This window comes from Cebus imitator, unplaced genomic scaffold, assembly GCF_001604975.1.
Source record: "Cebus imitator isolate Cc_AM_T3 unplaced genomic scaffold, Cebus_imitator-1.0 Scaffold44, whole genome shotgun sequence".
NCBI classification, from domain to species: domain Eukaryota; kingdom Metazoa; phylum Chordata; class Mammalia; order Primates; family Cebidae; genus Cebus; species Cebus imitator.
In genome coordinates this window covers 2,378,270-2,392,818 of record NW_016107359.1, presented here as the reverse complement: position 1 = coordinate 2,392,818, position 14,549 = coordinate 2,378,270, and the positions used below count along the sequence as shown (strand labels likewise).

The window sequence follows — 14,549 nt, the reverse complement described above, 5'->3', positions numbered from 1 at the left end:
CTATCACACAACTATGTATTTCTTAGTGCTTTTAATTCTTTTGTAATATCTAAATGTCAAAAAATGAATATGTACATACAGAATTCAAAACAACTTCCTAAATGGTTATTGGCCAGTCATTGACATCTTTATTTTGAAAGTCTGAATTGTAAAATAGTTCTAAAGTGCATTCCTGCAACTAATAAATAGCAGCATTTGTTTATAAAACCTTAAGAAATTCAGACCAGGGCTGGCACAAAGTCACAATAAAAAATAAGGCACGATCTAGATATATACTTCCTTAATCATCTAAGACAAACACTTGTGTGAATGTTTATTAAGTATACATGAAATATAAAAAGCATTATAAAAAAATTCATACAGCAATGAAAAAAGGAGTCTTCCTCTGCTATTAATATTAAATATGGCAAAAAATATACTATACAAGGTTTATTGAATACTAGTTGTCTTTGGAACCACAGGGAAAGCTTTGATCTAGGTCAGTGTATGATACAGCTGAGGGCTGTGATGGTCCACAAAGCTGAAGCTCTACAAGATGACTTGGAAGACTGCTGCTGACGTGGCTTTGGAGAAATCATCCACACAAATGAAAATGTTCTTTCAGTACTGGGACTGTCAGTTCATGGCTTCTTGCGCCTGAAACATAACAACCAGCACTTAAGAGTTGAACTTTGCAATTTGTTAACACATTCACAGCAAATCAGTCTTTAGGAGGGCTTTGAGAACTGCTGTTTTATCATGAGAAAATTCAAGTCCCTCTGAGAAGGCAAACAACTTTTATAAAATATGCTTATCTTAGTATTAAATTTAGGAAACAGGACTTCCCATCATTATCCTGTTGCAACAATTTTGCTCACTAAGGAATGTAAATGTTTAAAATGGTGTGTGTGTGTGTGTGTGTGTGTGTGTGTGTGTGTGTAAAGAAGGGGTTTTATTAAACTATGGAAAAAGACTGGGTCAGACTCCTCTGAGTATGAGTTCAATAGAAGAGGAAAAGGTTTGATTGGTGTGTGTGTTTGATTGGTGTGTGTGTGTGTGTGTGTGTGTAAAGAAGGGGTTTTATTAAACTATGGAAAAAGACTGGGTCAGACTCCTGAGTATGAGTTCAATAGAAGAGGAAAGGGTTTGATTCCTTCCCTACCATAAATTCTTCCATTTGGGTTTATTTATTTTAGTGAACACCTACTGCTATACCAAGACGAAGAAGCAAGTCAATAAAGAATGATTTACACAAAGCTATCTAGTCCCCAACTAAAGCCTTTAGCCTTCCCTCCTTAGAGGTGCTCTCAGTTCAGCCTCAGAAAGCTTTATGAGCGTTGGCAGAATATTAACAAAAGCCATCAATTTGCCACCACCACCTGCCTTGTAGCTCTGATTGCTCTCATCCAGCCTTCTGAGGCTCTCAGCATTGCGGCTGCCTACTGCAGTCTGCCCACAGGGGCCCAGATAGTCCAAGGGGAAAACAAAAACCATGTATTTTTTCTCAAGAACAAGTGGATGGTTGGTAGAAGAAGAGATAATGTAAAGACTGGAGAAGGAAAATAGCACACAGCAAGACCCCAGTTACAGTCAGTGCTCACTTGGGTTGTGCATGATGCTGATATCCAGGTCCCAGCTGGGATCCTGCTCTCATCTCCACAGCCACGGAACACTGAGAGGAAAATGACAAGACAAAAAAGATCAGCTCCTCTCAATAGTCTATAAAATACAGTTGTTTAGCAGGCCCTACCTAGGTGAAATGCAATATTGTATTCTAGTACAGCAGACACTTATATTAAAACAGCAGTCACTCATAGTTTCTTTCTGGCACAGGCGACAAATGTCGTGAACCAGAAGGGTCTTTAGAGGTCATCTAAACTTACCTCATTTTAGATAAGTTCGTGAAGAGAGCTGGTGGCTAAGGCCATAGCTTAGGCCTTCTGACCCCTACCTTTCCATGTGCTTTCCAAGAGCTTGACAGGAATAACAGTTGCAAGGGGATTCCTGGTGAAGTGGATTCTTGTTATTCTAAAAATAGGCCTACATGGTAGACTGGCAATGTGAAATTATACCTCAGCATTTTCAAAGAGCATTAAAAATCTAGAGCTGTGGGGATTAAAACATGACAAGCCTAATTTTGTTAAGCAGACAAATATTTAATTTTTCCCCTACCCTTGTTTCTACATCGGTCCATTCAGACTCTGCACCATCTGGTTGGGCAGGTGCTACTGTGGAAGATCTTCGTTTCCGACTACTGAAAAAGGGGAAACATGATGCAACAATTATTTTTGCATCTAAGAAGAGGGAAAATATTAGAAGTAGGGAAATACTATCTACATCCCTTTGGAGAATTAATGATAATTTCACAGGCGATTCTCTTCCTCAGAAATGAGCAGCTAAGAAAATGACCAACTTTTACATAGAGATTTTTGATGGTTACTTACCCATTTGGTGATTCTTGCTTTAAAGTCTCAATATCAGTAAACTGAACAGATTGTCCACCGCCCCTTGTTTTATAAACATCACCCTAAAGCCAAAAGAGAAGGTCACTGTTACACATTGATACATCCAAATGAAAAGCACATACATATTTCAAATTGTTCTCACAATTCTATTTTATAGAATTCCCATCCACAAAATCAGATGGTACTTGGTACTTGCTGAGTCTATCAAAATAATTTAGAAATTTGAGTACATATCTCTCACAAACAAAAGAAGTCCAATACAATGTAATCAGTAACATTTGTAATTGCAGAAAAAAATATTCCTTTTGCTCTACCTGCAATTTAAAAACTAAACTTGCACTAAGGATCAAGAAGTTTGCTGGAAATTTCTACATGTTCTAAGGCATTGTATTTTCTTCTCTCAGTGCCCCCTGCTGCCCATATTCAAATGACAGTATAGTCTTATTTGTAGCTAGTTATAATAAGAACTAAAACTCTAAATTGAACTTGAAATTAAAAGCTTTTTGGGGGGTTCTTATCTTTTACTTTCCTGATTACTCACTGACTCTATGATCAAAGGAGAATTGTTCTATAGGCAGGCAAGTAGCTTCTTTTTGGGAAATGGCTTTAGGTAGATCAATACTGAGTGATTTTGATAGGTCAAATTTTAACACAGGTTTTTTTTTTTTTTAAATCTTGAACTGACGGAGAGCAATGGGAGTTCTTTGCTTAGATTTACTTTTAAAGTAGTGGTTAAAACTAAATATCTAGTCACTAAAAAATTAAAGTACATCATGGATCTAGAATTCTGAGAAACTGAAGAATCTACCCCATTGAAAGCATACTTAATCCCAGTTTGGTGGACTTAAAACCTAAGCAGTGACTAACTTTCTGCTAACAAAAAAGTTATATCAGATACCCATTGATGTTCCAGTTGACAATGCCTGTGTGTCACCAAAGGAGTAGGAGAACTAGTGGACTTTTGTTGAGTTTTTTAATATATTTTTTCTGTGTAAATTCGTTTTTTACCTTAATTAGTTTAGTTTCAATCTCCCCATCGGAGGCTAGTTCCTGGTGGGTCAGCATGTACTTCTCACACTTAGCTAGTGCCTTTTCATTTGCAACAGATACTGTGATGGCATGAGGGACATGTGGCTGCATGACTGTTTCAGTTTGCATGTTAGAGGCGGGCTTATGATCTACCCATCTGTCTCCTGCAGAGCGTGATCGTCTGTGTCGGAGACGAATTGGTGGTGCATTCTGATCAGGTTGAAAGAGGAATTGAGAAACAAGCATAACCCAGAATTAATTTAAGGGTATTATTAGAAGTGCAGCAGGTTTGGCTACATTAATTGATGACACTATCAAAACAAACCTTTCAAAAGCTAAATATGTTATTCAGGTAATTTAAACATTATCTTTGCATTTAAACACAAAACCAACCAATGTCTTTAACACAAACTTGTATGTTATATATTCTACCTGGAAGTTTACCTTTCAACAAAGGATAAAAGAAAAAATTCTAGTAATGCTGCAAGTCTTTCCTGCTTGGGGGTGGTTCAGGACAAATAATTCATTTCGTATTCCTGATCAAAAACCAATATTTATCCCTGCTATTGAGAGGTAAGCTATTATGTCCACAACTCTGTTAAAATCTTCAATAAGATCAATGAAAGCCCTACACATTTTCTAGGCTTCTAAACAAAAGAGAAAACAATCCAAAGAACATAAGGTATAATAAGAACTGTATGAATAAAATGATAAAAAGAAATGTAAAATACTTCTGAATGCTTTAAGATCTTAAAATTTCATAATAGAACTTCATGAAAAGTTCAATAATGGCTATAATATACCACTAATTTTCCCCCCAAATATTTCATACAGGTTCAAGAAAAAAACAAATAGTTTCAAATCAGTCTCTATCAAACAATAAAAAACTAGTTGCTGGGCCAGGCATGGTGGCACATGCCTGTAATCTCAGCACTTTGGAAGGCTGAGGTAGAGGGATCACTTGAACTCAGAAGTTCAAGGCCAGCCTAGAAAACATGGTGAAACCCAGTCTCTATAAAAAAAAAAAAATATATTAGCTGGGCTTGGTGACACGTGCCTGTAGTCCCACCTACTCAGGAGGCTGAGGTGAGAGGATCGCTTGAGAGGTGGAGATTGCAGTGAGCCAAGATCACACCACTGCACTCCAGCCTGGACAACAGACCCTGTCTCAAAAACAAACAAGCTGCTTCTAGTCAAATCTCATGTAAATCTGGGAAAATTAAATTAAGCACGTTCGGCCTAAGAAAATAACATTTCATATAAATGCCATAGTTATAGTTTAAAGCAAATGAATTATCTTTGGTATTTTATGAACATCTCCAGTTTGTAAAACTAATAGCATGGCTGGTTGCAGTGGCTCACACCTATAATTCCAACATTTGTGAGGCTGAGGTGGAAGGAAGATCACTTGATGCCAAGAGCTCAAGACCAGCTTAGGCAATGCAGCAAGACTCTATCTCTACAAAAAATATGAAAATTAGCCAGGTGTGATAGCACATACCTGTGGTCCAGCTACTCAGGAGGCTAAGGTAGAAGGATCACTTAAGCCTGGAAGGTCAAGGCTGCAGTGAGCCTAGATGATGCCACTGCACTCCAGCCTGGGCAACAGATCAAGACCCCATCTCAAAAAAAAAAAAAAAAAATCCAAAAAACAAAACTGAAAGCAAATGGAAAATTCTTCAACACTGGTCAAGTATGAAGACTTCAATTTCAAAATGCCCATCTGAGGGCCAGGCGTGGTGGCTCATGCCTGTAATCCCAGCACTTTGGGAGGTCGAGGCGGGTGGATCACAAGGTCAAGAGATCGAGACCATCCTGGTCAACATGGTGAAACCCTGTCTCTGCTAAAAATACAAAAAATTAGCTGGGCATGGTGGCACATGCCTGTAATCCCAGCTACTCAGGAGGCTGAGGCAGGAGAATTGCCTGAACCCAGGAGGCGGAGGTTGCGGTGAGCCGAGATTGCGCCATTGCACTCCAGTCTGGGTAACAAGAGCAAAATTCCGTCTCCAAAACAAAACAAAACACAACAAAGTGCCCATCTGAGTAACTGAATCATTTTCCCTATATAGTTACAAGAAACAAATACAGCACTGGTGACAGCTCTAAGACATAGGCAACACAGTTTACCACTAAAGATGCTGAGCCTCAAGACAAACAGAAAACATTCCATTCCTAAAAGGATTTATTTAATGTTGAACACAAAAGAAAGTCTGCTCATTATCATCTACCATTCAGCAAAAGCAAGGGTTTTCTTCAAACATTTAACAATAAACATACAATGAAACAAGCTTCAGAAAGATGATAATCCAATCATTCAGCATTTATGAAATATTTAAATTTTTTTCTCATTGAAGTATAAATTCAGTCCACTTGACATAATTTTTGACCAACAAACTTAGACACACAGATACTAACCTTATAGTAACTTTTCTGCTGCACTTCTAAAGAGGTTTTGATTTCACATAAGAAGAATCTCTAGTAAATCCCCTTAAATATCTCATAGCCAAATTAGATACCACATTACTGTTGGCAAGGCATAAGCAGGCCTTGAATAGCTTCCAGCCTATAAACTTTCATAAAATGGCTGACTAAAGTTGATCAGAATGACCATTTACCATAATTTGCTATCTAAAAATGTTTAAGAAAAAGTCTGCAAAGTAAGGAACTTAAGAGACTTTAGAATCATCTGTTTCCTTGGTAAATAACTTGGGATTCATCACCATTACTTAATAATCAGGAATTCAGGCCACCTAAGTGAACATTTATCTATACCCTGACTTAAACGTGAAAATCTAAAGTAAATGTTTACTGTAAGATTTATTTAGAAGAAAAATTCTAAAAGAGCTTTGTTAAGATTTTACTAAATATAAAATTCACAAACACTAACTTGGTCCATTATTCAGATTCAAGTGAAACTTTACCTTAATCTTTAAGAAGAAAAATGTGAAAGTGAATTTATTTAAATAACCTTGAATGAGGCAAACCAGTTACAAACTGCGATAAATACCTCAAGATTAAAAGCAATTTATTGGGCATGGAAATCAGTAGTTTTAAAATAACTGGCCTGGACTCTTCAATGAAAATAGTCAATGTCATAAAAATCAAAAAAGTAGGGGGATAGGGTGAGGCTATTTTATATTAAAAGAGATAAAAGAAATAATCATGATATGCAATGCATACACTTTCATAGTATCATGGACTGAGAAAAGAAAAGCTGCCTGGGTGCAGTGGCTTGCTTGTAATCTCAGCACCTTGGGAGGCCAAGACAGGATTGCTGGAACTCAAGAGTTCAATACCAGCCTAGGCAACATGATGAGACCTTGTCTCTACTAAAAATAACAAAGTAGGCTGGTGGCATGCCTGTAGTCTCAGCTACTCAGGAGGCTGAGGTAAGAGGATCACTTCAGCTCAGGAAGACTGAGGCTGCAGTGAACCATAATCATGCCACTGTACTCCACCCTGGATAACAGAGTAAGACCTGTCTCAAAAAAACAAAACAAAAAAACAAACAAACAAAAAAAGCAATAAGCTAGTTTTGGGACAACTGCATAACGTCCCAATACAGGATATTTATTTAATTAATGTTTATTTTCTTGGATGTGATAAAGATTGTCGCCAGGTAGTACAATGTCCTTATTCTTAAAGATTAAGTGTCTCTAAGTCTATGATTTACTTTTACAAAGCTTATTTATCCAAGTAACAATTGGTAAACTTAGGCAGGGAGGGAAAGACATTACCATATTATTCTTTCAACTTAGCTTTGGGTCTGAAATTTTTCAAAATAAAAATTTGGGAAAACAATTATTAAAACGAGGGCTCAAAAGGACGTACAAAAATCTAACTTGAGGAAGGGAAACCAAAAGAAAAATATGGAAAGTATGCTTTAAAACACATTCACCAATTTTGTGCAAAGCTTATTAGCTCATGCAGCTGAAAAGCGCCAAGTACTCTGGGATGCACCAAACTGACTTGTATTCACTGAACACACCTCCGTTGGCAGATGTGTTTAGGCTTCTTCAGATGAAGAGCCAGGCCTCAATTTCAGTGAGTCAATGTTTCAAATTAACTGAGAAATTAGACCTTCTTTATACTATAGCCCAACCATTTTTCCAATGAACTTTCAGAACCAAGTTACAAAAAACAAGATAAAGTCTATTGCTACAATGCGTTAAATTAATACTGGCACTAACCCTGCAGCAATGATCCTCTTCTATTTCTAGCTCATTTCTGAATGTAGGAACCACCTCCCTGCCTTCAGTCCAGTACATCCCTCGCCTTCTGTCTGACACGATACAAGTTTTGCTTTGTCCTGGCTCCTGCTGCCTACGCCTTGCAATAGATGTGTCTCTGAGAGGTGTGTTGTACGTAGGAATTTTCTGCTCCCATTCCGAGATACAGGAAGCTACAGAAATGCTGCTGCATGAGTTAGAGCGCCTATGTAGCTGTGGCTGGCTCATGAGTTGCTGGCCGTTGGAAATCTGAGCAATATAGTTACTAGAAAGCTAGAAAAATTGGAGAGAAATTAATAAGCAAGACTGAAAAACTAAGAGAAACATTTCATTACTTTTCTATAATTTTAGCACATAAAGACAATATTACAGATCATTATTTGTACTTGTTTTTTGTGCTAAACTAGTGTTTATTCTAAATTTTAAAAGTCTTGAAATTTCAGAAACATAATTATAAAATATAAAAATTCTCATAGAAATAGTCATCTAATCTGAATAAAATTTCTCTAGTACAAAGTGACTACACAATTACAAATAACTTACAGGGACAGGTGATGGAGAAACAGATCTTGGAGTAACTTTTTCTCGATCTCGCTCCCGAGAGGGTCTCTCCGGCTTCTCAATTTTAGGTTCAGTAACAATAGCCTTCAGTTGTTTCAGCTTTTCATCTTTGACCCAGAGTTTATTCTGCATCTCAAGCTGTTTGGCTGCCACTCTACGCTCCTACAGATCATCAATGGCAATATATATTATAATTCAATCACAGCAAAAGAGTACATCAGATTACCCAATCACTTTATTTCCTAAAAATGACAGTTCTCTAATTCTTCCTAAGAGTTAACAACCACCACCAAAACCCTACCACAAATACAGTAATTCAAAATATTGAACCTAACTACAATGTAAAATAAATCATCCAACTCTGAGACAACCACTACACGAATGACACTCACACATTCTTTCTCCCACTTAATTGTCGTTTCTGTCACCATGCCTTGCAACCTGGCCTCTAATCTGCGTTTGTCAGAAAACTGTCGCTGAAGTTTCTGGTTCTGAGTTTCAAGTTCCTGTTGCAAATTGCGTTTATCTTCTTCATAGATAGTAGTTGTTTTCTCTAAAATCTCAATCTAGGAAGGTAGATCATCATGTTCAGTATTGGATATGTAAACATTTCATGTCGCTATAAAATATTCTTAATTTGCTTATGCAAGCATATTTGTGGAAAGAAAAATCGTGGAGAAAACTTTTTTCTCTAACATTTCATCTGAATTCCCACCCCTATTCTCAGAAACGAGAACACATTAAACAAGCTCCTCACCCAAAGACAAGTTATAACTAGCCTTATGTGAAAATTACTTTCTCCTGAAATTAAGGCCTAAAAATTTTTTACGCTATTTTCAGAATTTAAAAAACCTATGTTGGTTAAGACTAATTTCTCTTTAGAATGCATGGGTGCCCTACCAAACCCCTAATTGATCCTCCGTAAACGAAAGAGCAAACATATATTACACAGTGCTGCAATGCTTCCCAACAAAACAGTATTTCCTTCTATCCCATGGCAAGATTCATCTTGAGTTTATACGTTTACAATCTGTTTTGTAAACCAAATACAGATCCAATTAAGCTTTACTGAGTAACTGTTACGTCCAAGGCATTATGCTGGCACTTTCATAGCATTTCATTTAATCATTTATCTCACAGGAAAAAAAAAAAAAAAAGCATACTAAGGAAATATTTCTAATAAATTGAAAAGCAAGCTATAACCAAAGCTAAGCTCTAGAAAGCTCCCTTGTTTAGGTCAGAGAACATCCTTTTCAACTGTTAAAACTTTCATAAAATTAACATGATTCTTTTCTTCATTTCACTCCCATTTCCTGTTTAGCACGGAATGAGGATTAGTAAATAACCAAGTGAGAACTTTTTTTACTTGTATTTTTGGAGACAGACTCTTGCTCTGTCACCCAGGCTGGAGTACAGTCATGAAATCTCAGCTCACTGCAGGCTCAACCTCCCAGGTTCAACCTATTCTCCCATCTCAGCCTTCCGAGAAGCTGGGACTACAGGCATGCACCACTGTGCATTACTAATTTTTTTTGTAGATACGGGGTTTCACAATATTGCCCAGTCTGGTCTGGAACTCCTGGGATCAAGTGATCTGCCTGCCTTGGCCTCCAAATGGGCTGAAACTATAGGCATGAACTACCTCTCTCTTTTTCTTTTTTCGAGATGGAGTCTCGCTCTTGTCACCCAGGCTGGAGTGCAGTGGCACAATCTTGGCTCACTGCAACCTCTGCCTCTCGGGTTCAAACGATTCTCCTCCCTCAGCCTCCCAAGTAGCTGGGATTACAGGTACCCTCCACCACCCGCACTGATTTTTGTATTTTAGTGGAGAGGAGTTTTCACCATGTTGGCCAGGCTGGTCTCAAACTCCTGACCTAAGGTGATCCGCCGGCCTCAGCCTCCCAAAGTGCTGGGCTTACCACCGTGAGCCACCGCGCCTGGCCCAGAACTCGTAATAAGCAGCATTTACAGGCCGTTGGAGCACAACAGATCCCTTAGAGACCAGTGTTAAAACATCACCACATACATCTATCATAACATCAAAACACACCTTATATTCTAAAGTTTTGTTTTTCTTTTCCAGTCGTTCTATTTCCAATTTCTGTCCTGAGATCATCTTTTCCTTTTCATTTAGTTTCCCCTGCATGTAGTTTTCTTTACTTAAGACGGCATTGTCAAATTCTTGTAACAAAGCTTTAAAAGTATTAGCTGAAACAAAAACATACAAGCCAAGTTTCACTCTAGTTCTCAAACAATGAAGTCAACTTCTATTAGCAGACACTAAATAAAATGTAGTAATTCAGCAAATCTCCGTGAAAATCAGTCTATCATAAGAAAACAAGTTTAGAGGGAAATCAGGAGCTTAATTCTCAAATTGACAAGATATTCACAGAAGCTTTCTGTTAAATGCTGAAAAAATACTCAAGTCTTTCATTGTGCACTATAGCATTCTCTTCCCAATCCTTACAGGTACTCTGCTTCACAATAACAAATGCAAAAGTAGAAATAACACTACATTTGAGGTTAGTTAAACCTGAGTTGAAATCCCTTGTACATCACTTACTAGTTATGACTTAGGCAAGTTAATTAGTATTTTTGAGCAAATTTCATTTTAGTATGGAAATTTAAATACCATTTTATCTCACAACTTTGTGGTAAAGATTAAAACAAATAATGATGACAAAAATAGCAGATACAATCATTCACTGAGATACATTCACCATGTACCAGAGTTTACTGTTCTACAGGATTTTCATGCATTATCTCATTTATCTTCACAACATATCCTGAGGTAGAAACAATTACAATCCCCATTATGTAGACAGGGGAAACTAAAAAATATTTTTTTATGTTTCCATCACTGTTGGTAAAAAAAACAACAACAAAAAACACACGATCACCTTTTTCTTTTTGACTTTCTTAGAATACAAAAACTATGGAAAAACTCCTTGTCCTTCTAATCAATGCCTTGAGTGCTTAAAAGTTATAAAGACATGATTTTCTTTAACTTCCTTAAAGATGCAATCTACCTCAGAATCATTGAAAATATTTTCAATGCTGGAAGTTAAAATTATTGCAAATTGGCCGAGCATGGTGGCTCATGGCTGTAATCCCAGCACTTTGGGAGGCTGAAGCAGGCGGATCACTTGAGGTCAGGAGTTTGAGTCCAGTATGGCCAGCATGGCGAAACCCCGTCTCCACTAACAGTACAAAAATAAGCTGGGCGTAGTGGTGTGTGCCTGTAGTCCCAGCTACTCAGAAGCATGGGACAGGAGAATTGCTTGAACCAGGAGGCAGAGGTTGCAGGGGACCAAGATCACGCCACTTCACTCCAGCTTGGAGGACAGAGTGAAACTGCCTCAAAATTATTGCAAATAGTTTTGCCCTTACATTGTTTGTTAAACTCATCAATCATCATTTGTCGTAGGTGATGTCGTTTCTCTAAGGCTTCAATCAGCCTTGGAAGTGTCTGCTCATCGTTGATATCCAAAATTTCGCATGATGGCAAAGGTGGAAAACTCTGCAAAACCACGTCGGTAACCAATGGTTCTGTATTGAGTTACAGAAAATTATAAAGAGTTACAAAGGAGAGAAATAACTTATTTAAACAAGTTTAACACTCAATACAGCCCCAGTCCAACTAACCAGGCAATTTCTTTAGTTGACATAAGTTTACTTCCCTAAAAATGAAAGAATCATAGTATGCAAAATAAGCTCATTTAAATTTTGTTATTATGCACTTGGTTCTTGAGAAGATATGTAAACATTTCTTGTATGAAATAATTTAAAAAAAAAAGAGAGAGAGAGACAGACCAATAGTGGACAAATGATACATCACCAAATCATACCATCTCCAACTGGACCTCGAGGCTGGTTCCTATATCGCCTCCCAGGAGTTAAACCACATATGACCTTGTCTATAGGTCTTGCTACTTCAACTTCTTGAGTCACTTCCGCAAATCGCATGACTTGCTAAAACACAAAACAAATGGAGTTTAAAAACAAGATATTCAAGTCCCAGAAATTACTACATGAAGCAAAGATTGCTTATTTTTATTTATTTGAGACACAGTCTCACTGTCACCAGGCTGGAGTGCAGTGGCATGAACATGACTCACTGCAACTTCGACCTCCCAGGCAGGCTCAACTGATCGTCCCACCTCAGCCTCCCAATGTGTTGGGATTACAAGCATGAGCCACCACACCAAGTCTAGTTTCCTTCTACCATAAAGGGTTCTCTATCAATTTATAAAATATTCAAAATGTCTTTCTTCTCATCCAAATAACCGTTTTCCCTACAAAAACTCAAGACGTCATAGGACAAATAAAATTACCAAGCTTTCTTCATAATCTTCAGCCTTTGGATTCACACACACAATCATACGCACTTTTCCTTCCCCATCAAAGTAGTTCTTGAACAGATGGGTTAACTTTGAATCTCGATATGGAACCATCTACAAAGACATTCAAATCCAAATGTATTAAACAAAAACGCACACAAATGAAACTATACAAAAGATGAGAGAAGGCTGTTGCTTACCTTGTTAGTCCCATACATTTGGTTCTCTCTCAGGACGTCCATACATGTTCTTAGCGTCATTAGTGACTGATTAATATTACCTGACAGAAAAATATAATTTGAGAACAACAATATAGTAGCTAAATTGTGTTCTGTTTGCCTATAAAATCTCAACTTCATACAAACGTTAGATAGAAATGACAACAGTTTTTGTGGCTCAATATAAAGAGCTGTCTATGCATGGTCCAGACTCTTTTTTGATAGCAGTATTTCTGGGAAAGTTAAACAGCAATCCTTCCAGCATTCGATCAACAGGATTTTCCACAAAATGCAACATTACAATTAATGACCATAAGGTTTCTTCCAAATCCTAAATTCTGTGAAGGAATATCTTAGATACAGATGTTTAATATCCTCATATTAAAATACATTCTCTAGGCAATTGATGGGAATCATGGCAACCCCAGACCACTGTACTGCTCCTGGGAGTGGGGAAAGAACATCGTCCACCTGGGGAGTAACTATGAAGACCATGCCAGGGAGACACCAGCATGGCGCTGAGCGAGCCCGTGCTGTTTCTGAAGCTGTCCACGGCCTACCCACCCGAGAACTCGCACATCCTCATGCCCGTATACTGCCACAAGGCTCACCGCAAGCTGGAGCTGGGCGTGGTGATGGGCAAGCATGGCCACACAGTCCCCAAGGCCGCAGCCATGGACTGTGCCAGGACATGACCGCCCAGGACGTGCAGGATGAGTGCAGGAAGAAGGGTCTGCCCTGGACTCTAGCCAAGAGCTTTATGGCCTCCGGGCCAGTCAGCAGATTTGTGCCCAAGGAGAAGATCTCTGACCCTCACAACCTGAGGCTCTGGCTCAAGGTCAATGGCGAACTCAAGACAGGAGGGTGAGACATCCTCCATGATTGTTCCCATCCTCTACATCATCAGCTATGTTTCTAAGATCATGACGTTGGAAGAAGGAGATATTATTTTGACCGGGACGCCAAAGGGAATTGGACTGGTTAAAGAAAACGATGAGACCCAGGCTGGCATACCTGGCGTGGTCGGTATGAGATTTAGGATGAAAAGGCCAGAATATTGAGTAATTTCTTAACAAATTTCAGGGAGAAGTGAGCAAGACAAAAGCAAATAACAGCTATTAAATGTCACAATCCTTTAATAAGAAACCAATTATTCAAAAAATGATTAGATTGCTATGGCTCAACTCATAGAAGATGGATTCTTTAATAAAACATGAACTAGAATGGACAGGCCAGAAATGTAAAAAGTCAACGTAAAGTATTTCTGGTGCTTTGGAAAAGATTTTATCAAACCGAATGTTCAAAAGAGTTTCCTTTGGTAAACCTGGATTGGAGAAGACTTTTCAGTGGGTTATCTCTAAGATAATCAGTAGTTCAAGACTTAAAACCTGCAGAGAAAACTGAAAGTTATGTTCCAGATCAGTGTTTCCCCAATTTCCTTGGACTTGGTCATCGTCAGGAAGCATTTGTCAAAATAAAAATTTCCAAATTACTGGCCCATTTCGGAGCCACTCAATTTGATGGGATAAATCTCCAGTGAAGCTGTGTTTACAGAGCATTCCAAATGATTCTTTATCAAGGAAATGTGGAAAAACACTGCTATACATAATCAGTTAATTTAAAATTTTACTGAATAAGTGAACAGTTAATGAAGATTTCACCTGTTTACTTAAGAGTGTCTATCCTGACCCAGCGATTCTGAGTTCAGGAGATCATTTTGAAATT

General features: G+C 38.0%; 1 protein-coding gene and 1 pseudogene across 1 annotated transcript in view; one reads left to right on the top strand and one right to left on the bottom strand.

The window, feature by feature from the left end:
- Positions 1 to 16: 16 nt before the first annotated feature.
- Positions 17 to 14,549, bottom strand: part of KIF23 (kinesin family member 23) — a 34,272-nt gene continuing 19,739 nt past the window's right edge. Inside the window, exons 10-22 of the mRNA XM_037737884.1 lie at positions 12,807 to 12,886; positions 12,601 to 12,720; positions 12,115 to 12,238; positions 11,657 to 11,815; positions 10,317 to 10,474; positions 8,659 to 8,832; positions 8,249 to 8,428; positions 7,667 to 7,978; positions 3,453 to 3,683; positions 2,424 to 2,506; positions 2,152 to 2,233; positions 1,581 to 1,651; positions 17 to 636 (exon numbers count right to left, since the gene is read on the bottom strand). Coding sequence (XP_037593812.1) covers positions 621 to 636; positions 1,581 to 1,651; positions 2,152 to 2,233; positions 2,424 to 2,506; positions 3,453 to 3,683; positions 7,667 to 7,978; positions 8,249 to 8,428; positions 8,659 to 8,832; positions 10,317 to 10,474; positions 11,657 to 11,815; positions 12,115 to 12,238; positions 12,601 to 12,720; positions 12,807 to 12,886 — 1,790 coding nt within the window. The 3' untranslated portion in view covers positions 17 to 620. The remainder of the gene's footprint in view (positions 637 to 1,580; positions 1,652 to 2,151; positions 2,234 to 2,423; positions 2,507 to 3,452; positions 3,684 to 7,666; positions 7,979 to 8,248; positions 8,429 to 8,658; positions 8,833 to 10,316; positions 10,475 to 11,656; positions 11,816 to 12,114; positions 12,239 to 12,600; positions 12,721 to 12,806; positions 12,887 to 14,549) is intronic.
- LOC108303001 lies at positions 13,022 to 13,885 on the top strand (annotated as a pseudogene).